Raw genomic sequence first — 22,829 nt, forward strand, 5'->3', positions numbered from 1 at the left:
TTTGGCTAATATTTACCACAAAGCATAATTAGAGTAAGATAACAAGACATCTAAAGCATGGCACATAATTATAGAGCAAAAGAGAATGCTGACTCATAAAACAATGTATTTTTCCCTTTGAGTGGATTCCACTGTCTTAATTAAAAGTCTAAAGAGTATTCTTGAGTAAGATTTTAGCTATGATTATATTTCAATTCAAGTGAAAGAAATGTTGAAATAAGTTGGTTCTTGAAAATTCTAAAATCCCCAGAGAAATTGCTGTACACCAGGTACTTTTCTAGGTGCTTTTACCTGTGTTAGCTCATTTAATTCTCATGACATCTTATGTGGCATGGATGCTATTACTGCATCCCCATCCTAAACATAGACCCTCTCTTGGTTACAGGTTAAACTGCTAGTGAGTATCAGACCTAGATTATATATAACCCACACAGTTTGGCTCGTGACCATTACTCTAAAAGCTATTTTAAAATTGAATAAAACAGGTTACCTAAATAGTTGTCAGTAGATGATTTTACCTTACGATCCAGGTAATTTTTAAATAGTAATAGCTGCCATTTATCATGTTCCTGGTTCTATGTCCAGCTGTATGCTAAGCACTTTGTATGCATTGTTTTATTGAGTCCTCATCAGGCCTGCATGGTAAAGCATGTATTTTCCTTGTTATAGATGATGCAGCTGAGGATTAGGGAAGTTAAGTAACTTGGTGAAGGTCATATCGAACTAGTGAGTAGTAGCAGAGCTAAAATTTGAACCAGCTCTGTTCAGTTCTACTGCTGGGCTGTTTCCTCCATGTTATGATTAATTCATTGCCCCCTAATCAAGTGCCTAATCAGCCTGTTCCCCTTCCTAAATGAAATTGTTGGTAATGAAAAATGATCAAGAGCAGAAGATAAATGAGTGTTTATGTAGAGGAAACTTGAAATATTAATGTTAAACTACAACATAAAAATATTTTTGGTTGTCATTTTTTAAAAACAATTTTTGTGAAGACGCCTATCTTGTACTACATTCCAGAGTGTATTCTAATATTATCACAGTTTTGACATTCTGATATGAACATATTTTGTCTGTAATTGGAAGACTGTGCTACTAGAGTAACTTTTTGCTTAGGAAATTGAAATCCTACATCAAGGATTTCATTTTTGCATAGAGAAAGAAATCCATTCACAATATCTATTCAATTAGAATTATGAATGAAATTCCTAACTTGCTGGAAGAGAGAAATATTGGTTGCCCAATTGAGAAAGCAATTTTTATTTTAAATAAAATACAAAACAAATAAGATTAATGAGTCAGATTCTTCATTCCTGACCTTATCAATAAAAAAAATTTGAAAAGATTATAGCATAAGAAGGCATGTTCCCTTTCTCTTCATATAACAAGAATACGTACTGTATTCTGCAAAAACACAAGGTAAAAAACAAACAGTCAAAAAAAACACAAAAAAACCCCGGCATTGATTCTGATTATGGATTTTGGTGTAAGACCTGGCGCTATACTTGCCCTATAAATTGGGATTAACCTGTTTAAGTTTCAGTGGCTATAATAATAGAATCTTCCAGTTGTTAGGAAATACTGGATATGTAAAGAGCTCAGCCAGTCTTTGATCCATAGTATGTTCTTAAGAACATTAACTTTTCTGATTCTTAACTGATTCCACATTTCTGGATTTGCTTGATTAGGATTCTGTTCACTTCAGTGGTTCTGTTCATCCATCTATTGCATGACGCCTGTTCTAACAGACTGCTCATATTCACTCCCCCACACACCCTTCCAGTTCTCTAGCTAAAGGAAACATGCACTAATAGAACACTAAGGGGCTTAGTCACTTTGAATTTTAAGGAATTAGCAAAATCAATATATTAATTGGAAATAAACATTCAATAAACGTTTCTTGCAGAGTCCTTTATTTGAATCATGTTTGCCAAAAATAAATACCCATGTTTATATATTCCTGAGTTTATATGGGTTCAATTTAATGAAATATCGTGAGTTAAAGTAGGGAAAGTAAAAACTGAACATGCTTCAACAATGAAGCAACATAAATAATAAAGAGCGGATAGGTTTCATTTTGAGCTTCTTTTTTGGGGTAGATCAAGGCAGATCCAGGCATGAAGAAACTTTGTGGGTCAAAGCGCTTATTTTCCTTTTCTGTTTCTGTTCATTGCTTGAAAATACTCCTCTTATATTTCATAAAATAAGTCATTGGCATTGTATTTGGTCATAAGAATATAGAAGAACTTTCCTCATACTTAAGTCTTATACCTTTATTTTTATAAATATTACTTTAACAGAATAATACGCTTTATTAAAAATGTAACTTGTAATTATCAGTGGATAACTCCGATCATGAAAACTGAAATATACAGGAAATTTTAATACAGTTACAGCCGTTGTTCTCAGTTTGTCTTTTTTTAAAAAAAACAAATCATTCATTAAAGCTGTTAGGAAGTCTACAATAAATAATTGGAATTTTTTTTTTTTGCTTGAGATGTGCCAATTTTATGTTCTATCACTGTGATGTATGATTGTTTCTAATATTAATATGGCCACCCACAAACAACATTTTCTAGTGGCCACAGTACTTACTGGGATAGGACTCAAAGAATATCATTTCCAGTTGAATATAAAACAATTTCAGAGATCACATAAGCTAATTTTAGCATAGTAAGCTGATGTTAGCATGAAATTACCAAGTATACTTCAGCACTGTTTTTAATACAAAGTTTTCTATTATCACTTTAGCTAATGTCCTTTCTCCAGTTATCAGTGATTTTCTTATATTTGTTTTTGCTATACCTCCATCTTTCCACTTTCTGTGGAATAAGAGCCATCATAGTCATTTAATTGATTTGGGGAAAAATATGTTTTATTGCATAATAACAGTGATTCTTCCTCATTCTTAAATAAATATCCTTCAACAGTTGTTTTTAGTATGAACTAAGCCAGGGAGCTCAGATTCCAATGAAATTTCATGTGTCTCTGGAAATGATCTTTCTAAGAAGTAAACGTTTATTTATTGCATGCTTTCTGTGTTAGTTTAGCTCCATTGTGTTAAATTATTATTCCAATGGAGAATAAATTGGTACCTTTGGATTTAAGACTGTAAAACTTTTATATTTTATTGGGATATTTGGTTTCAATTGTATTTGCCCTTTTCTGAGAAATATGGTCTAGGTCTTCAAGAAACTCAGGATATGTTTGTAAAGGTACCAACACCTACAAAACAGTAAAATGTCATGAATACAGAGTATTATAAAGCACTAAGTGTAGGCCAGGTATCATAACCTAGATGGTCCCAGGAAATTATAAAGTGGGATTTATTTTGAACTCTGATAATGGAATAGATTAGGTTGCACACTTTTAAATACCTGAACTTTAAAGATAATATAAGCAGTTTGTGCCTGGTTCCCTTTGAAGCTAATTTTTGTCTTTGACTTAAAGGTAAAGCTCTGAAGTAAGATTGTAATAGGTCCATTCCATTTCAGAGCAGGCTTGTTCCATTAGGGTACCATTAGTTCATTCCTGGTCAGAAGGAGGTAGGATCAGATCAGTCTATCAGTTTGACCTGATTAAGCCAGGAAAAGCCACCTAGAATTGACTTTGGTTCTCCGGGGCCAATTGCAGCCTCAATCCCAAATCGCAGAGCTGAGGAGTATATAGTGAATTGATTAAATGGTATGGACTTTCAAAGCATTGTCTTCCTTTAAATTGTGATCTTACCAAACAATACAAGGAGTTCCTCATGAATACATGTCTCCATTTGAAGATGAATTACTCAATAGCTACATTTCCCAGAATAGTTAACCTTCATACCATTCTTTGCTTTAAAATCTCTTTTCTGAGCAGTAAATGACAACTGATGAGGAGAATGGACATTTAGATGTTATTAGCATTAATTGAGTCTAAAAATTCTTTCTAACATTTCAGTGGTACCATTTGTTTTCAAATTAAGAAAAAAACAGTTGCTGAGATGTTGTGCTGAGCCATTTATTTAAATGCTTCTATTACAAAATACTAAAACACCTGTTTTTCTCAGAGACCAGCATGCTGAGGATGTCAAAGAAGACTTTGAAGAGAGAACAGAAAGTGAAATGAGGACGTCACATGAAGGCAGAGGTAGCAATAATACCATCTTATTGATGGATAGTTCTATTAATATTCACAAATTAAAACTTCACTGGAATATGGCAGTCACTTTTATGTTAAAGATGAACATCATTTGATTGGTTCCATTATCACAGGCAATAAAAGTTTATTGTTAAGGTTAAATACAGCATGTAATTCATAATGATAAGGATTTACCTGCAACCTGTTTATTCTCTTTCACATATCTGTACAATATTGTATGTAAAGCTCGGGTAAGACATTGTATTTGGCCCTTGTCATACATTTTCTTTGGTATTATTAATGTCACTTGCTTTACATACTTTAAATTTAGAATGTGTCTTGAAATCCAAGCAGGATTAATACAGTCTTAATCTAATACCACAAATGAAAATCACTTGAACAGATGTTTTAAGTTGTACTAGAGAAAGTAATGTGTCTTACATCTTTGCTTTAAAAGACATTAGAATGGTTTAAGCAGTGAAGTTGTAATGACTGTTAGTCATAGTATAGATTGTAATTTATACAAATAGCTATATAATTATTGTTTATTTTTCATAAGACACTGTTGGCCTGATTATGGTTTTAATGATTATCCTTGCGGACTTTGCTTGTCATGTGCATTTTTTTCATTCACATTGTCATATAATATTTGTGAATGGCACCCAACGACTGTTTGCTATAATGTCCTATTCCAGAAGCGATGCTTTGATTTCCATATCTGATTCTCATAAAGCAGCAATTTGTGATGAATTTAAAAGTTCATTCACTGCTGTCTTCAGCGTGCCCCGTAGTGTTTAATGTGGCAGTGTATGCACACACTGCCGATGGCTGGGGTCCGAATTCCTGCTGAGCTACCCGCTGGCTGCGTGATCTGGGACATTCCACTGAACACACACAGTGCTTCTGTTTACTTATTTATTCAGAAAGCTGATGATGGTAACTCCACAGGGTTGTCATGGGGATTAAATGCAACAACGTTTGTAACTTGCTTAGAACAGTGCTGGCGCCTCGGCAGTGCTAAGCAATATTTGATTATTTTAAATGTGTCTGGTCATTTAGAAAGGAAGAAAAGCGTTTAATTGATGCAGGTTTTGTCACGAGGGTATATTGGGTTCTTAGAAAAAGGTATCTTCCTGTCTGTGGATAGTGGTTAGGAGCACAGCCTTCATTCTCATCTCAGCCCCACTTACCAGCTGTGTGGCTGGCGCTAGGCGGAATTTCCTCCTATCTTGTAGTTTTCTTAAAGGAAAATCAGAAACCAGATAACTTGCTGGATGTAAAGTTGAAATATCTTACTCAGCCTCTTATTCTCTCAAATCTGCTGTTTACTGCCTTTAACATGATTTTGACCAGTAGTAGTTTTTGTCTGCCTGTAATTTCCTATATTGGCTTGTTCTTCAAATTTAAACTTTTGTATTCCTGAGAAAGGTATAATTTTGTTTTCTCTCTCATGGAAGCATTTTCTGTCATGGGTGGCTGATACACAGAAAAGGTTGAATTCCGTTTTGTAATGTGCTAGATTTTCACTTAAAGATCAGCCTTGCTTTTTGCCTGCATAGCAGTTGGTTTCTTATTCTGGTTGTTACCCTTGAAATAATTCAGATATCTTTCATACCTGAGGTAAGCATGTTGGAGCTAACTTTATCTACATTTTTTTAATGCCACGATCCACTTATTTTACCCAATCACTGTTATTATTCATCCTTTTATATTTAGTTACCAGTTAGTAACTCCATGTAAAAAAATAGTTTTTTAGTTGACAGATGTATCCCATTTCTTCTGACTGTATTTTTTTCTCCATTAACAGCATATTTTATAGACTTATGGAATATTAACCTGAAAGGGTTATTGACTCCTTTTTATTTTTGCCTTTTTATATCCAGTACACTCTCAGCAATATGCCTTTCTTTGAAGATAGGAATAATTTCCTCTATTTGCTGAGTCTTTACGATAGGTTAGATACCGGGATAAGCATTGTAAAAATATTATGTAATTTTTAAAGCAATCCTGTTACATTGATTTAGTCAAGATGATAGAGATGGTCAGTGACAGAACAGGGATTTGATCCATGTTCATTAGACTCTTAAACTCACCCTCTTGGCCATGAACTTATATTCTGTAGTAGGAGGCAAGAGATGGAGGGTCACTTTCTGATGCTGTGCCCCTCTCACAGTGTGGCTTTGGGCAGGGCAGGCCTCCGTTTCCTCGCCTTAGGGAATAGCTACCTCCTAGCATTGTTTTGAAACCAAAATGAAACGAGGCAGTTGGAGATTCTGGTTTTACTTCTGTCACTGGCTTAAAGAGACAGTAATGAGCCATGACAAGAGGTCAGTGGTAACTCAAGCTGTGGCTGTCGATTTAGCATTGTTCAGACTTGGAAATGGGAAGCCGAGTGGGATCTGAGTCTGAAAGTAGCAGGCAACATGATGGGTGCTTCTCTTTTCTGGGACTTGCCCTGTGTGGTCAGCCTACCATGGAGTGGTTCTACTGGGCCCCAGTGGGAACAGTCCTACAGGAAGCAGGTTCTCGCCCTCCGTGATGGTGAGGACGTCTCCTTCTACTAGGAGACTCCATGTTTGGTTTAGATGGGGTTTCTTATACTCAAGATTTATTGTCTTGATTCTACATGAAGCATTGGAGGATTTTTCTTTCAGGAACGTTGTCAGAAATGTCTTCTTACGAGGGTTAACCTTCTCTTTCACTTTTTCCTAACTCTAAGCCAAATCCAGAATTTTAATACCTGTACTCTTAACCAGAAATGAGAGACATGGTGGGCAAATTTGTATTTACTTTGGAATATTATATTATCTATTGAACTTCATTTCAAGAAAGTCTGCAAGGATATGCTGTATTGACACAGTCTTCCCCAGGTTCTGATACAATAAACAATTGCTAAATGAATGATTTCCATATAGTAAATAGTAATTGTAAATAGTAGAGGCAGGCCTTTACTATCCATTCTCCAAGTATCAACATCAGAAAAATATTCCTCATTTGATAATTGTCTGGGGAAATGAAATAGCAGTAAAACCAACAAGGCCATATCTTGGTCAAAGGTGGTTCTGGAGGACTAGCTGTTCAGTTAGTATTTACCCAGAAGAAAGAGGGTCGGGGTGAGGGAGTGTTGCTGGGTACCTTGAAGTGCTCTCACCCTTTCAGGGCACTTCCAAGGTGTTGCTAGTATGACTTCTGCTTGTCTCTCGTTAGTCATGTGGCCACATCTAGCTGCAAGAGAGGCTGGGCCAGATAGTCTTCATTCTAGATACAATTATGTACCTAGCAGAGAACCTCCAAGGTGACTTTCTTACAGATGATTGTTAGCATTCCTGCTTCGTTAGTTCTTTAAGATGAACTTCTAGACTGGGAATTGCTGAGTCAGTGGATAACTCAGAAGAACCTATTTCAGGTCAGAGAAAAGACTTGCCCACAGCCGTTTGAGACTTTGAATGTTTTGTAGTTTCTTTAGCATGATGATAAGAATGGGGAACATTCTTTTACCTCACGGGAATGTGCAGTCTGATCCCTGCAGAGCATCCTGCTGACCCTGAGAGCGCTGTGCTTGTGCAGGTTCTGTACAGGGAGTGAATGTTTGGAATTTGAATGTTAAAAGGAGATCCTGACAATGCACTTCCCATACGATGCACCATCTCATGGCTTGTAGGGTCAGGGATCTTGGTGGGACTGTATTCTAAGACTGGGAACTGCTTTTCAGCTGGCCCTGGTCTGACTTCAGTGTAGACTTCGTTCTTCAGGTTTGTCATTAAAAAAATCTTCTCCTGTCATCTCCTTTCTGTTAAAACATTCTGATCATTATACCTCCTTTCCTTGACTAGAAGATCTTCAGTGTCTGTCTCTGTCTATCTTATACACATATACATGATTCACTAAAAAAAAGTTTTGATTATTTGATTGAATATTAGCCTGAGTAAATTGACGTGTTCATAAACATAATGAATATTATTTTTCTCTGCACTGTGCTGTTTCACATTTTAATGTACTATAAAGTTTCTCATAATTCTCGTCTTGCCACTGTTGAGGGTGACACCTTCACCTTTACAGATTTTTCAATTGTTGGACCAAGAATCAGGAAGAATTAAAATTCCTATTATATAGTCACTTTAGTCATTCTCAGTCAGCTTAAAATACTTTTACTTACATTTGCTTAAGCATATGTCTCCTAATTTATTTCTATTGTAAGCAAATTAGAATACTTTTTTTTTAAAGAAAAAATACTAAAGAAAGATACTTTTTTTTTTTTTTAAATTGGGGCGAGGGGACATAACCTTCCTAAAAGCCATTTCAAAGAATTTCAGTATTGTTGTTTTTGTTGAGAATGCTCCTTGCTTCCTATTCCTCCTTCCTTCACTTCCTCCACACCTTTCTGGTATATATATATATATGTATATGTATATGTATATGTATATATATATATATATACATACCAGAAATATATGTCCCTGATGTTCATAACACATTAAAAGTTATTTTGATAATTTCTAGACAAAATGAAGTTTCTTAATGATAATATTTTACCTTTGCAAGGATTAGTAAGAACTAGACCTGGAACTCACCCCAGTCAGTTCTGCATCCAGTGATAAAGAATTGAGCAAAACAAAAGAAACATAGAAGCACAACACCTGAAACTAAACGGGATGGGGGAGAAAAATGTTTGACCGTGTACCTTTGGTAAATTTTCATTTCAGCAAATTTAAAAAATATGGAAAACTTCTTAAAAAGTATTATTTTTCATGCATGTAACTAGTTTGAAAGCAGGTAATAAGGTATATAGCCCTAGTAAAATTGTGCTGGCAGAAATGTCTTCCAGAACAAAAGGCTGTGTTTTCAGAAGCATATGGTGCACATTCCTTACAACCTCCTCTTCCTTACTCTTGACACTGAGCCAGCTACTTCAGCCAAAGTCTATTGGCATTTCTTTTGGTCTGTGTCACATGTTAACTAACATTAAAACCTGCAGTCATGTTGCCATACGGTTCAAGGAGTCAAATATACATTCAATCAAATGAAGTTGCTTTCTTTATCCTTTGGGATTGGGATCCTACCTAACACATTATTATTGTGTTGATAAAGAGATGGCATGTTCTGTGGCCGGTAAATACTGCATTTGCCCCATTCGTCAGGAAATAACGCTGGGCCCCAGGGCATCAGTCAGCATGAAAGAATCAGCAAAAGGAAGGAGACTTAAAGTGAAGGATGCAAAGTTGGTATTGGGATTGGAGGGGTGGAGAGTGTCTAGGCCTATTTATAGTATCAGCTGCAAAGACATGCAAAAGCTACTTTAGAAATACAGTAGTTAAGGTTTTTTGTTATTTCTTCAGAATGGCTCAGTTATTTTCCTAAGCAATAATGATGTAGGAGCATTAGAAATAAACTGGGAACAATACAACTTTGGCAGGAAATAGAATGAAAATAGAATGGACCTAGACGAAAGGAATGAAGAATGGCAAATGTTAATAGAATATATAAACGGTTATATAATGAGTGCATAGCTTCGAAAAAGACTGACACTTCTTATGTGGCAAGCAGTCAGAATATAAATAATAAAGTAAGCTATTGTTTTACTCTAGTGTGGAGCTGGAAATCTTACCATTTCATATAAGCTTGTCTCATGAAAGATTTATGAATATTTTAAATAATTGCTAAACTTTTGGAAATATATGATATTAAGGATAGTTTTTAAGTTACCCCATATTTATGCTAAATAAAAACATCTTGAACACTGGGTTATTTAAAAAGGATAAAAACAAACTGGTACAGGTTTATGTATTTGGCTAATAAGGTATTCAGTAAAACAGGATGAGAATCTAAAACCTTAAAACCAATTATATGAGATTTGTTGATGAAATGTGTAAAGAGGGATTGTAATGGTTTTTTAAAAAAATATTTGAAGAATTGAAATGTTTCATGTGGAGCAGATACATTTTTCTGAATGAGCTCACTCAGGTAGAACCAGAACCTTTTTTTTCAATATAGTTACTCTGTGACATTCAGAGCAATTCAAAATTTAGATTAGGCTAGTTTAAGACAAAAGTTATTACAGAACCACAACAAAACAGTAGGGAATAAATTTAACAAAAGATGTTAAAGACCTCTACATGAACATGACAAAACATTAAAGAGATATGTTATAGAAGACCCAAAGAAATGGAGGAGGGGTATACCTTGTTCTTGGATTGGAAGACTCGATATTATGAAGATGTTATTTCTCACCAAATTGATCTATGTTTGGTGGTAATCCTAATCTACATCCTAGCATTATTTTTTTGTTTTTACAAGCTGATCCTAAAATTTATGTCACAGTACAAAGAACGAAGGATAGTCAAGACAATCTTGAAGAAGACCTAGATCACAGATATCAGTATACTTATAACGTGACAGGAATTAAAATCTGTGGGTTGGGGTAAAGAGACCAGTGGAACAGAACAGATTATCTGAAAACACATTTATATTTATGTTAAAGCTGGGACTGCAGTGCAATGGGGAGAGGATGGTCTTTTCAATAAATCATGGTTGAACAATTAGAAATCCATGTGGAGAAACATGAATATTGATCTTTATCTCAATAAATTTCAAATGGATTGTCGATCTAAATGTGAAAGGGAAAACATATTTAGAGGAAAACAGAGAAGACTAACTTCAGGACCTTGGGGTAAGCAAAGATTTCTGTAGTAGACATACAAAGCACTGACCACAGAAGGGAACATTGATAAATTGAACTTTAGTACAATAAGAACTTGTTCACCAGAAGACCCTATTAAGAGAGTAAAAAGGAAGACAGAGTGGGAAGAGATATTAGTAATATGTATTTCCAATAAAGGACTCCTACTCAGAGCATAGTATATATCTAACTTCTAAATATCAGTAAGAAAAAGGCAAGAAGACCGAATTGAAAAATGGGCATAAAACATAAATAAGTATTTCATGAAAGAGATTCTTCATATGGCCAGTAAGTATAAGAAAAGATACCAACTTCATCAGACAAATGCTGTTATAACCACAATGTGATTAAAATGGTTTAGCCATTTTAATCCAATTGGTTAAAATGAAAAAGATAGACATACCACATGTTGGTGAGGCTGTGAAGCATTTGTAACACTCTTTCACTGTTAGTGGATGCATATTGTACAACTGTTTTGGAAAAATGGCAGAATTTGTCGAAGCTTAATGTGCACAACGCTATGACCTCAAGGTTTCACTCTTCAGTATATGTTCAACAGAAATGCACACATTTTGTCAGGAAAAGATATGCCCAAGAATGTTCACAGCAGTACTGTTGGTAATAGCCCCTAATTAAAAACAACTCGAATGTCCATGCACTCCACATTAATAGTGGAGCATGTATAACAGTGAAACAACCATGCAGCACAGAGCAGGTGAGCTACAACCACATACAGCCACGTGCATGAGTCTCACCAACATGCTGTTGAGAGAACGAAGCCAGACAGCGTTTCATCTACATGCAGTTCAGAAGCAGGATAAAGAACCCGTGGAGGTAGAGGTCGGGGAGGGGTGTGACTGATTGGAAGGGGCCATGGGGCTCTGGATGTGCTGCCCTGTTGCGTTTCGCCTTTCCGGTGTGCTCGCTGTGTGACGTCTTTGAGCTATATATACACTGAGGATTTGTGTACCTTTCTGTAAACCATACTCTTCAAGGGAAATAAAACCTCAAAATAATTTAGAGATACAAAAGAGCGTAAAATGTTCTTAGAGATCTAAAGGCTAAACTACGTAACATTTGGCAAAGATTTGTGGTATAATTGAAGTGTCACTGGAGTGGAGCTGCTGTGTGGGAAGGTGAGCGTGGGGGGAGAGAAGTTGCCTTCCTTCTCATGGGCTTTGAGTAAGGAGTTTCCAGAAAAGACTTCTGTTCTAGAGGATCTTAAGGCAACAGATCATTACTGACAAACTCTAAGAGTGCCCAGGACATAAAATCATTGGCTAAATTTAGTTTATTTTAGGAGAACAGCAGTAAACTCGGTTTGGATTCAGGAGACCTAGCAGATAAATAGACTATTCCGTAGTTTAATTTTGCTTTCCACAAATGAAGAATGACAAAAGCATTTGCCTTTCTGCTATTTTATTTTTGTTGTAATACTTTCATATCTCATTTCAAAAAAATTAAGTTGGCTGTTTAAAAAGTCTGTGTGATTCAAATTCAAAGAGCAAACCTGGGCTGAGATGAAAGGCAAGAACAGGTATAGGAACTGCAGGGTAAACACAGGGGCGGACTCGAGGCTCCACCCTGGCTGTTACCTTTAGGACATCCAAAGCAGACGGGGAAACAAATACAGCTTCCTAAGGTGAGAGTTATTTTCCTTGCCACCAAAGCTCTGAGGCACATTTCTTACCTGGAACATTGAATGACATAATGGTGCATGTCATCAGTGAGTGATTTACCCAGCATGTAAGCTGCATTTTCAGGTTGTGTCTTAAACGGTCACCTTCAGGTGACCTTCAGTAAAGACAAAGAGTGTAATTATTCAATGACTATAATGTTGAAAGGAACTGATGTTTTAACTAAACCTTCCCCCCAACTCGTTATTTGGGGGTAACACATGGCATTTTGAGGCTTTTGTTTTTGGGGTTGGCTTTTTCCCCCTGCTTTTCAGAGAGTGATTTCCCCCATTTGTTTCCATCAACCAGGTGCCCGGGAAGAACCTCCCGTACAGCAAGCACAGCGTCGGTCTGCTGTCTTCCTGTCCTTTAAGTCCCCCATTCCATGTCTGCCCTTGCGCTGGGAGCAGCAAAGCAAACTTCTGCCAACTGTAGCCGGAATCCCTGCCAGTAAAGTTTCCAAATGGAGCACAGATGAGGTATATTTTATTTCCTTTGTCTCCCAAGGACCAGATATGGGAGTGATACTGGCTTAAGGAGTGAACACAAGGAATGGGGGGGTGAGGGGGTGGGGGCTAGTCTTTTTTTATGAAAGATAAGAAATTATTCTGAGAGAAACAACTAAAACATGTAAGTTCAACAATTTGAAACTGAGCATTTAGCTTTTGACTTCTTTCTCAAACTGGAATTTTGGTCTTATTTTTGACAGGTGTCAGAATTCATACAGAGCTTACCTGGGTGTGAAGAACATGGAAAGGTATTTAAAGATGAAGTAAGTGTTCCACTGAATTGCAGTATGTACCGTAATGGGATCAAAGCACTGAAATGCAGTGAAGGGTAAAATGTTTTGCATTGACAGAGGAGGAAAGAGATGGGTTAATTTGAAACTGACAAATTGATAGAGAGTTGTCTAACAGGCAGCATTAATCAGTTGTATAAAAATGTCTTTGTGTAAGATTAGATGGAAATGTTTGTACCACTTTGTGATGCCCCAAAGCAGAAGCACTGGACTCATTATTTTAAAAAAAATAATAATAAAAAATAAAAAAGGCAAAAAACTTACGAGCATGCATTTATATAGTTTATAGCACAGAAAGAAACAAAGAAAAAAACATGTTTAATACGGAGAAATTAGTTACCATTATTTTATTTTCAAACATTTTAGCAACACCATGATTAACTCCATTTAATGCTTATAATAATACTACCATTATTGCTAAAATAACCCCTTAGATCCTATTATACATTTCTCAGTAATGTTTATAATAACTGACATTCATTATATTCACTGTAGTCTGCTGTTGGAAGATTATTTTATTAGTTGTTTTCATCTGCCTGTCCAGAACTTCAATTTAAGGGATGACTAATAATGATATCACCTATATAGAGCATTGGAACAAAGAGGAATTCAGTTTCTACTACATTAGAAGTAGTGCTTTTTGAGTACAGTAGTGACTCTTTTCACTAGAGACCTTTAAAAATAACCCACTTGCCTCTCAGCTCCTCCAAGCAGAACAGTCAGTTATCACTCTGATCTTGGCTACCAGAAAGTAGAAAGAATATGTAATCTCAGAAGCCTTTCTCCAACATCTGCTGCCTAGTTATAAGGATGTACACCTTGTTTGCTCCTATGTTTAGCCTCAACTGTTAAGAATAGCACATTGTCAATTAACAGCGTTGCCAGAGTCAGGAGACCTAAGAATCTAGCCACTGGTTGCCCATGTCATTACACTATTAGATACCATGTATGCTTTAGATGGATGCCTGTTAAAAGACACATGGATACGATTCTCAGCATTCTTTTTGATTCATGTTCTTATTTCAGAAATGTTTTATCTTCTCTCTAGTTGATCTTTAATAGGCAATTACTCATATTTTGAGTTTTTTCCCCTTAATTCCTAAGTGTCTTGGTGGACCACTCAGTTAATTTCCATCCCTGAACAGACTTAGATGACCTGCAGGGAGCTTTTGTTCTTTCTTTGAAAGACTCACATAGTTATTACCTTTGAAAATAAAAACATTTTAAATAATGAATTAATAATATATCTGTTTCATAGCTGGAAATTCTATTTCCGGTTCTATTGATATCTAAACAATTAATATGGATTTGCTGTTCTTTAATTTAATAAGATTCAGGTTCAAATTCAGATGATGTTATTTCTTTGAATAAGTTTTTCTTCGTGTTGTATTATCTCTTGGCACTTCTCAGGCACCAGGTATCCTCAAAGCCAGAGCCTTCTTGTGAGGAGTGAGACGTGTCATTTATATGGTCATTTATTCCTTTATTCATTCATCCTCTCGACACTTGTTAAATTCCTACCATGTGTATGTTACTCCACGCAATGCTCTGGGGAGAAGGTTCATTCAAAGATAATAGGACACAATTCTTGCTCTTAAATGTCTCACAGGGTCTGCACGTGTTGGTTTTAAGTCCTAAAAGTAAACCATCAAAAAAACCCAAAATCTGAAGTCTTGTAAGTCATCTCTAGACAAAAAAGTACAGGTATCAAGATGAGCTACTATTTGAAACCATTTTTGACGTTCTTTTACACACTCTACATCTGATCTGTTGAAATCCTATGGAGTGTATTTTTTAAATACAGCAATTCTGGCTCTCTCTCCACCTCCGCCACTGTCACTCTGGTCTGAGCCACCATCATCTCCCCCTGGATTAAGGCAATAACCTCTTAACGAGTCTCCCTGCTCCTCCCTGCAATCTATTCCCAGCATAGCCAGGGTGATCGTGCTAAAACGTAAGTCAAATCATGTCACTCCTCCATGCGTATCCTTTCACTAGCAAATCAGAGTGAAACCGAAGTCCTCACAGGGGCCTACAGTCTGACACCCCATGACCTCACTCACCTCCTGACCTTTTTCCCACCCTGCACCTTACTTACACCGTCCCTCACACCGGCCTCCAGGTGTTCACATGGCTCAGATGCTGCTTTCTCTCAGTTCTACCCTCCCCATCCTGCCTCAGATTGCCACCATCCCTGCCCACTCATCTCCTCAATCAGCTGCTTTTTTCCACAGCACTAGCTACCTTTTAGAATTATTATTTATTTGCTTCTTACTTTTTTTTTTTGCTTACAGTCTCCCAATACTAGAATATAAACTCCACAAGGAATTTTTGTTTGCTTACTTGCTTGTTTTTGTTATCTCTTCTATTCTCTGCTGAATGCCCAAGTCCAAGAAGAATGTCTGGAACATAACAGACATTTAGTAAGTTTTTAATGAGTGAATATACTCATACCTTTACACTCTGAGAAAGACACGTAGAGAGCAGCTGGCTGTGGTTTTCAGAGTGAAAGCATTGGAAATGAACCATGAGTGCATAGCAGGAAAAGGAATGACACGGGAGTGGGGAGTTACCCCCTCCAAATTCCAGATCCTCCTTCCTAGTTTGGGGCCTGTAGCAAGATCATCTCTGGAGTTGGACCAGTTTATATTTATTACAAAAGCAACAAACAAAACATAAACTCAGTAATACATTGCTGATTGCTGTTCTTAGAAAGTACTTTCTTACTGCCTTTGCTTCATCCCAGTTGAGGGCTGTCCTTACGGCCACGCATCAGAGTGGCCTGATGTGATAGACTGTTTGGCACTGACTAGCCTCAGGATGACTTTTTTTCTTTCCAGCGTAACCTTACAAGTAATAAGCTACCGAAACTCATTCTTATCCCACTCCTAACTTTCTGGAGGCTGGAAGTGTGAAGAGGGCTAGAAGTCAAGGTGTTGACAGTGTGGGGGCTTCTCCTCAGGGCTGTGAGGAAGGGACCTGCTCCAGGCCTCTCTCCTCGGCGTGTAGATGGTATTCTTTCTTTGTCTTCACGTCGTCTTCCTTCTATGTGTGTCTGTCTGTATCCAAATTTCCCGTGTTCATAAGGACACCAATCATCTTGCATGGGGCCCAGCCTGCTCCAGTATGACCTCATCTTAATTAACTCCATCTGCAGTGACCGTTTCCAAACAAGGTCACATTCTGAGGTTATGGGGGGGTTAGACTTCAACGTGTGAATTCGGGAGGGACTTATTTCAACCCATAATAGTACGTTGCTGTCCAAGTTTCCAGTGCACGCTAAGGCAGAAGCAAATACGTGATTTACTTTTTGTGCAACATGGGCAGATTGAAAAAGAAGTGGATTGATTTTTTTTTTTTTTTAAGATGGTGGCACTCCTGAGAGCTGACAGTCATATACAAAGACTCTACTCCTTTTCCCTGCCCACTAGGCCAGACGTCATCTCCATAGAATTGTATCTTTGAACCTCAAAGTACACTATTCTGTAGAAGCACAGACTTTTAGCCTTCGAAGAGATAGAGAGAGGAAGTGAGTTTCTCATGTTACCCAAGTAGGAGAACCAGTAGAGTTTATAACTCTTAACATCAACTTCATGTTCTTCCAGCTCCACTGTGGTTTGCCCTTGTTAGTCACTGCTTTTCTTTTGTATGTGAAAAATAATTGTGGTCACTCTAGAAGCAAATGTTACATGGATTTTTTTTTCTCCATTGTGGGAGGCTAATTTATATATATATATATACGGTTAGCGTATAGCAGATACGTTTACCTGAATTTTTGGTTTATATCCACAAACATCTGTGTACCTATTTTCCTCTCTAATTCTCAAACCTGTCATGATAGGAACTGAATTTGAGGCACCCCAGATTTTTCCAAGTTCTTCTTGAGTCAGCACGTAAGGCAGAGTAATCACAGGAAGGTATGAGCAACTTCCATTTTCCTGTGAGCTGATTTTTCAGATGAATGAGTTTTACTTCACTCCTGGTCCACATTTGGATGCGGTGTTATAGATAAGGAAGATCCATTTATGAGGAAATGCTGTTTGTACACACAAACTCCTGCCCATGCCGTTTTAGTGTTGCTATGCATAAGCTGATAATTTAACCTTGACTATTTCCCACAATACTACATCCGGTTAATTCACAATCTTTTGTCTTTTTCTCCCATTTCAGCAAATTGATGGAGAAGCATTTCTGCTTATGACCCAAACAGACATTGTTAAAATTATGAGCATCAAGCTGGGCCCTGCTCTCAAAATTTTCAATTCTATCCTGATGTTCAAAGCTGCAGAGAAGAATTCTCACAATGAACTTTGAAGATGAATTTTAAATACAATCAGCTTTCTGCTTTAAAGCTCATGTTTTATTCAAAGCACAAGGACAGTTCTAACTCCTGAGTGGGAAGTCTCCAAAACCCAAAAGAGCAATGCTATTGGATTATTTATATTCCTCCAGAGACAATATATATGAATTCTTATGAAAGTGCTTGAGCTTTTACCCAGGTACTGTCTAACAACAGTCATCTTTTGGTTCTGTTCACTGAGCTAAATTTATCTTTGTAATCTTTTTGAGGCTGGGGGGTGGGAGGGGAAGGGCGACTTCATTAATTATTTATGGATAAGGGGGAAGAGTAAGAACTTTCAGCATTTTGTAAACATTGTTGAATTCTCTTTCATGTACACTGTTTCTTTTTCAATACTTTCAGGAATCTTTTTATATAATCAAATTTCAACTTAAACCAAATTAGTCAAAACCTGGCTAAGTTTAGCCAATGGAACTGTTACCTGTATTGTTAATTCTGTGCCATATTTTGAATTGCAACATTATGCTAAGTATAACTTTGCAAGTCATGATATTGCCTAACTGCTTGTCATCGTTTGTTGGGGCTGAATAGTTGTAAAATTACTTTTCCTTAAATCAAGTGTTTTTGCTTTTGCACGTATTATGAAATGTTTAAACAAATTACTTTCACCAGCATCTTTACTATAATTACCAAAAACGTGTATATAAATAATGGAATTGAAAAATAAAATATATAAACATAAATAAATTAGGTGATGTATTTGAATGGCATCAATCACAAGCATTGTGGTGCCCTGTGTGTTGGACTCTTGTAGAGTCCAACGGTATCGTGGAATATACAGTTCCATTTTGGGGGTTGAGGTTATAGGAATCTTGAACTATTTATGAGATTATCTTGAGCGTCTCTGTCATTGTCATTGAGGTAACTGGTGCTTTTCAGAGCTAGATGAAAGGTTCCTTCTGTGATTAGACACACTAATTAATCCCTAAAGAGCTGTCTCAGATGTTTCTGTGTCCTCCAAACCCAAAGGTTTTCTTCAGCGTTGACTGTGAGAGATTGGATTTTACTGAAAAGGCAAGGTTTGAGGAAGCAGCATCAAAGATTCTAAATGCTTACAGGTCAGGGAGGCGATTTACCAAAACAGTTATTCAAGAACCTCCATTTTGGAAAGATTCCTTTCTCTATGGAACAGTTCACCTCAATATATAAGCGTACAGATGCACTTTAAATGAAAGCCCTTGATTACCTATGAAATGATAGCTGGTAGTGTTTCTTTTACAAGAATGCAGTCCCAATGCAAAAGCTAAATTATTTTATCAGCCTTTGCATGTAATTTCTAACTCTAGGATTGGACTATTTTAAAAGTAGAAAGTAAGTTTGTAGCATGCTGTCTGAATTCTGGAGAAAGGTCCAACGCTCTCTTTAGTTGCTTTCATTTTTTCTGATGTAGAACTTCCTTTGATATCCCCTGTTGGAAGTCTATTAACAGTCTTTGCATTTGTCATAATTCAAGGTAAAAACAGGGTCAGTGACATCTGCAGTGTCCCATTCATTTCTTTGCATGAATCTGCTTAAATAACTTTTTTGTTGTTAGTTTTTATTTCCTTTTTTTATGTTTTGTTCAGAATTTGTACATTTAAGTTGCACTTGTTACATCTGACATGAATGAAATAAAGTCTAAATTGCAGATACTTTTTTACATATGTATGATTTTTAAGAAAGCTTGTCAAACAAGCAGGGCAAATGAGAACAGTAACACATCAAACACATGAGCATTAACTAGCTGTGTAATCACTCTGTAGGAGTCAGAACTCTTTGTCAAACTATGTTCCAGACTATGTGAAAAGTGACACAGAAAATTCAAAAAGTGTATCGTTAGGTCCATTAGGAATCATACGTATTGAGAAATTTCCCTGTCTGCTTTAAGGCATATATATATAACAAAAGAGACTTTTAAATCTTACTGAAAACATCGACTCATTCTAAACAGCATGTTGTTATACAATTAGAGGCAAGCCATTAAGCACCCTTAGAGAGGAACGGTGTCCCTCAAGAAAGGGGAAATCTTTTCACCGTTCCTTCCCTGGGATAGAGTCTAAGTCTTAACAGAGTAAATAGGGTGCCATGATGATGGCAGAGGAGTCCCTGAAATTTGAAAAGCAGACTAGGGGTAAGACAAAAGGGAGGAGAAAATTACACGATTGATATTATTCTACAGTAACCATTAAGAATAAAATTCATTTTTACTATTCATTCAACTTCACACATCATAGTTTTGTGTTTAGTTTGGATAACTGCGTATATGTAATATTAATTCTCGTGGCTAAAATAGAAATTCCCTTTTTAAATGGTAATAGCGATTGCAGTGATTAGTGAGATAACTGACAAAATATGCAATAAAGAATACCAGACAGGACAATCTCCAATTCATTTGTCCAGAATGGAATTTTTATGAGCTATGCAAATGTTTAATGAAAATGCTGATACCTGCAGAGCAGAAATAAATAGAAGAGTTGAGGATGTACCATGTTTCCCCAAAAATAAGACCGGGTCTTACATTAATTTTTCCTCCAAAAGACACATTAGGGCTTATGTTCAGGGGATGTCATCCTGAAAAATCATTCTAGGGCTTATTATCCTATTAGGTCTTATTTTCAGGGAAACACGGTATAAATGGGACAGGCTAAACGAAAAAAAACATTTTTGGTGCCTAACACTAATGGTCCACTTGTGGGAAACCCTGTATGATATATGTGAATGTCTTTTTTTATGTTAAGATGTATTGTGTATTTAATACATTAATTAAAATGCAGATCAAAGGAAAAACTACAAACCCTGTGCAAGCCAAATGAGACCCATCTGCAGATTGAAATATAGCCGAGCCTACCTTTTGCAACTTCCAGATTCAGGGGACTCAGCCTCCAAAGAAAACAGGGTTAGGTTAGTCCAGCATAATTGGATATTTACTAAGTGGCACCGTCATGATACAGATTGGAGATCAACGCACCATTGGAAGAGAATCCAGTTTATGAGAATCTGCCCTCGTGATTGGCTCATGACTGTCATGTTTGGAGCCAAACTTCACTACAGTTTCCCACAAATCCACCCCGTCACTCCACCCCAGTGATGTAACAGAGGATTTTATTTAACTTTCACCATAGAGATTGCAAACCTCCTAAGGAAGGGAATCTTGAAGAATTTGGTAAATTTGGAGGACGAGAAATAAAACAGATTGTGAAATTTAGCATGAAGGGATGTTAATTTGGGGAAGAAAAGAAAGTTTGTAAGGGACTAAAGGCATGTTCTAGTGAACGGGAAGAAACGGAAACTGGACTGGGAACTGCTTTCGGCAAGAATGGCATGTAGCAAGTTATTTACTCTGCCTGTCCATTCCCTTGTCAGCAGTCAGTGCATAGTGATTGGAGAGGTGGGCAGCTGCTCTTTCATGTTCTCTTATCTCACTGACTTAAGCATTTTAATGAACAGTCATAGAGAAAGGCATTAGTGTTTTATACTATTTCTGGAGATGTATGCTATAAAAATGTTTTTTCAATAATTTATATGAACCCCTTCTTAAATTTTTTAAAAATTGAATTTGATGAAGTAACCCAAGAAATGCTCATTGCATTGTGATGCGTGTGTTAGCACGCTTCAGTTTCTTCAGTCTAAACCAACCTGTTCTATCAAAACTGGTAAGTAACATTGATATTATGATAATGACATGAAGGGGCAGCTTAAAACTGGGGGATGAATTACGACGTGGGACTCGCGGTTGGATGAGGAGCCAGGACTAGGTCTCCTGAGAGGCTGGGGAGCAGGTGTAGGAATGGCCCTTACCTGAAAACCGGAAGCTGGTGCCCAAGTTGCCCTGGGAGTAAAAGCTCGGTCTGCATTGCAGACCCAAACAAGCCTGAAGGGCAACCAGGGCAGACAGACACACAAGGTCAAAGCCAGGGAGGACCAGAAACTGCGAGAAGACAAAACCAGGTGTGCATGAAGCTGAAGCTGAACAATAATGAATGTCAACTACAATTATATATATATATATATGTAGCACAATGGCTGTGCTATGTGAGAGGGGTAGTGGATGGGGAGGGGGTTGTCACTGTGTGAGGGATATAAATGATCAATGTCTAACTACTACATTGTTTTGTGCACCTGAAACTAATAAAAAATTAAAAATAATTTAAAAAATGAAAAAGAACCAGGTGTGCAGCACTGCACCTCGAGGGAGGAAGCAGTGCAAGACACACAGGTTGCAGATGGTCAGAACCCAAGCCAGTGACGTCAGCCAGCAGTGAGGAGGTTCCATACCCTGAGGAATGAAGCAGTCTTCATTCTCCACAAATGTGATTGAAGGAAAGCAAACTCCCAGGGCCAGGCAGGTCATCATGTGGGGGTGGAGATAGGGGTGGGGGTGGGGGAGGGGGAAGGAACAGGAGTATGTTCATCTTCTTAAAACGTTCAAGTTCAGAACATTTCCAAGCAATGTTTAGACCAAAGAGGCAGCCCTTGGCCCCCAAATGTGCAGCTCCTTCCTGGACATTAACTCTTTCAAAGGAGCGCACATTGAATTAAGTGCAAGGTCATATCCTAAACCAAAGGACTTGAGCAAATCTGAACTGTAGTAGCTTTTAAAAACTAATGCACCCATGAAAGTGTATCTTAGACTATGAAATTTCTTAAACTCAAAATACAGAAACAGCTCTTTAAGTAGTATTACAGAATTCACAAAGAATTTAAGTAGGTGTAAAGACAGAAGGCATTGAAATTCATTCGCATCTTTGAGATAAGATGATTTTCTAACATCTACCTCTACCACAACCCTAATTCAAAATGTTTTATAAAATTTCAGCTGCCCCAAATATCATTTTGATACACTATTTGGCATGCTATTAAGTGACCGGGTGTTGAAATCCTACATCCTTTTCTTTCATAGATGGAAAATGGGGACTGTGCATCTCAAAAATCAGTGTCTGCAGGAAGTTGAGGGTTTGGGACAGTCGTCTAGGACACTCGATCCCAAATACATGAAAGGCAGCTACGAGAGCTGCCAAGCCTGTAACACAGTCATTCACTTTTGTGAGTCTCTCTTTTTCTAAATACAAAGAAAATTCACAGACATCAATGTTGAAAGGGTCCTTAACTTCTAACACGGGCGTGGACGCTTGCACCTGAAACAAATAGAGAATAGAGTCACCACCCGGGATGTGTACAATAGCTACTAATACAAGGTACCCGGGTTTAACCACGATATTACAATAA

The 22,829-nt window shown here is 37.1% G+C and overlaps 2 protein-coding genes across 11 annotated transcripts in view; one reads left to right on the forward strand and one right to left on the reverse strand.

Moving 5' to 3' along the window:
* L3MBTL3 (L3MBTL histone methyl-lysine binding protein 3) overlaps positions 1-19,251 on the forward strand; it is a 105,152-nt gene extending 85,901 nt beyond the window's left edge. For all 10 annotated transcript variants that reach the window (XM_019729420.2, XM_074333567.1, XM_074333568.1 and 7 more), the window contains 4 exons: positions 4,043-4,122; positions 12,775-12,944; positions 13,175-13,237; positions 17,435-19,251. In XM_019729420.2, the coding sequence (XP_019584979.2) occupies positions 4,043-4,122; positions 12,775-12,944; positions 13,175-13,237; positions 17,435-17,578 (457 nt within the window). In that variant the 3' untranslated portion in view covers positions 17,579-19,251. The remainder of the gene's footprint in view (positions 1-4,042; positions 4,123-12,774; positions 12,945-13,174; positions 13,238-17,434) is intronic.
* A 151-nt stretch (positions 19,252-19,402) lies between these two features.
* The window catches only part of SAMD3 (sterile alpha motif domain containing 3), a 42,306-nt gene continuing 38,879 nt past the window's right edge, over positions 19,403-22,829 (reverse strand). The window contains exon 10 of the mRNA XM_019729461.2: positions 19,403-22,738. Within this exon, the coding sequence (XP_019585020.2) occupies positions 22,460-22,738 (279 nt within the window). The 3' untranslated portion in view covers positions 19,403-22,459. The remainder of the gene's footprint in view (positions 22,739-22,829) is intronic.

This window comes from Rhinolophus sinicus, linkage group LG05 (assembly GCF_036562045.2).
Source record: "Rhinolophus sinicus isolate RSC01 linkage group LG05, ASM3656204v1, whole genome shotgun sequence".
NCBI lineage: Eukaryota > Metazoa > Chordata > Mammalia > Chiroptera > Rhinolophidae > Rhinolophus > Rhinolophus sinicus.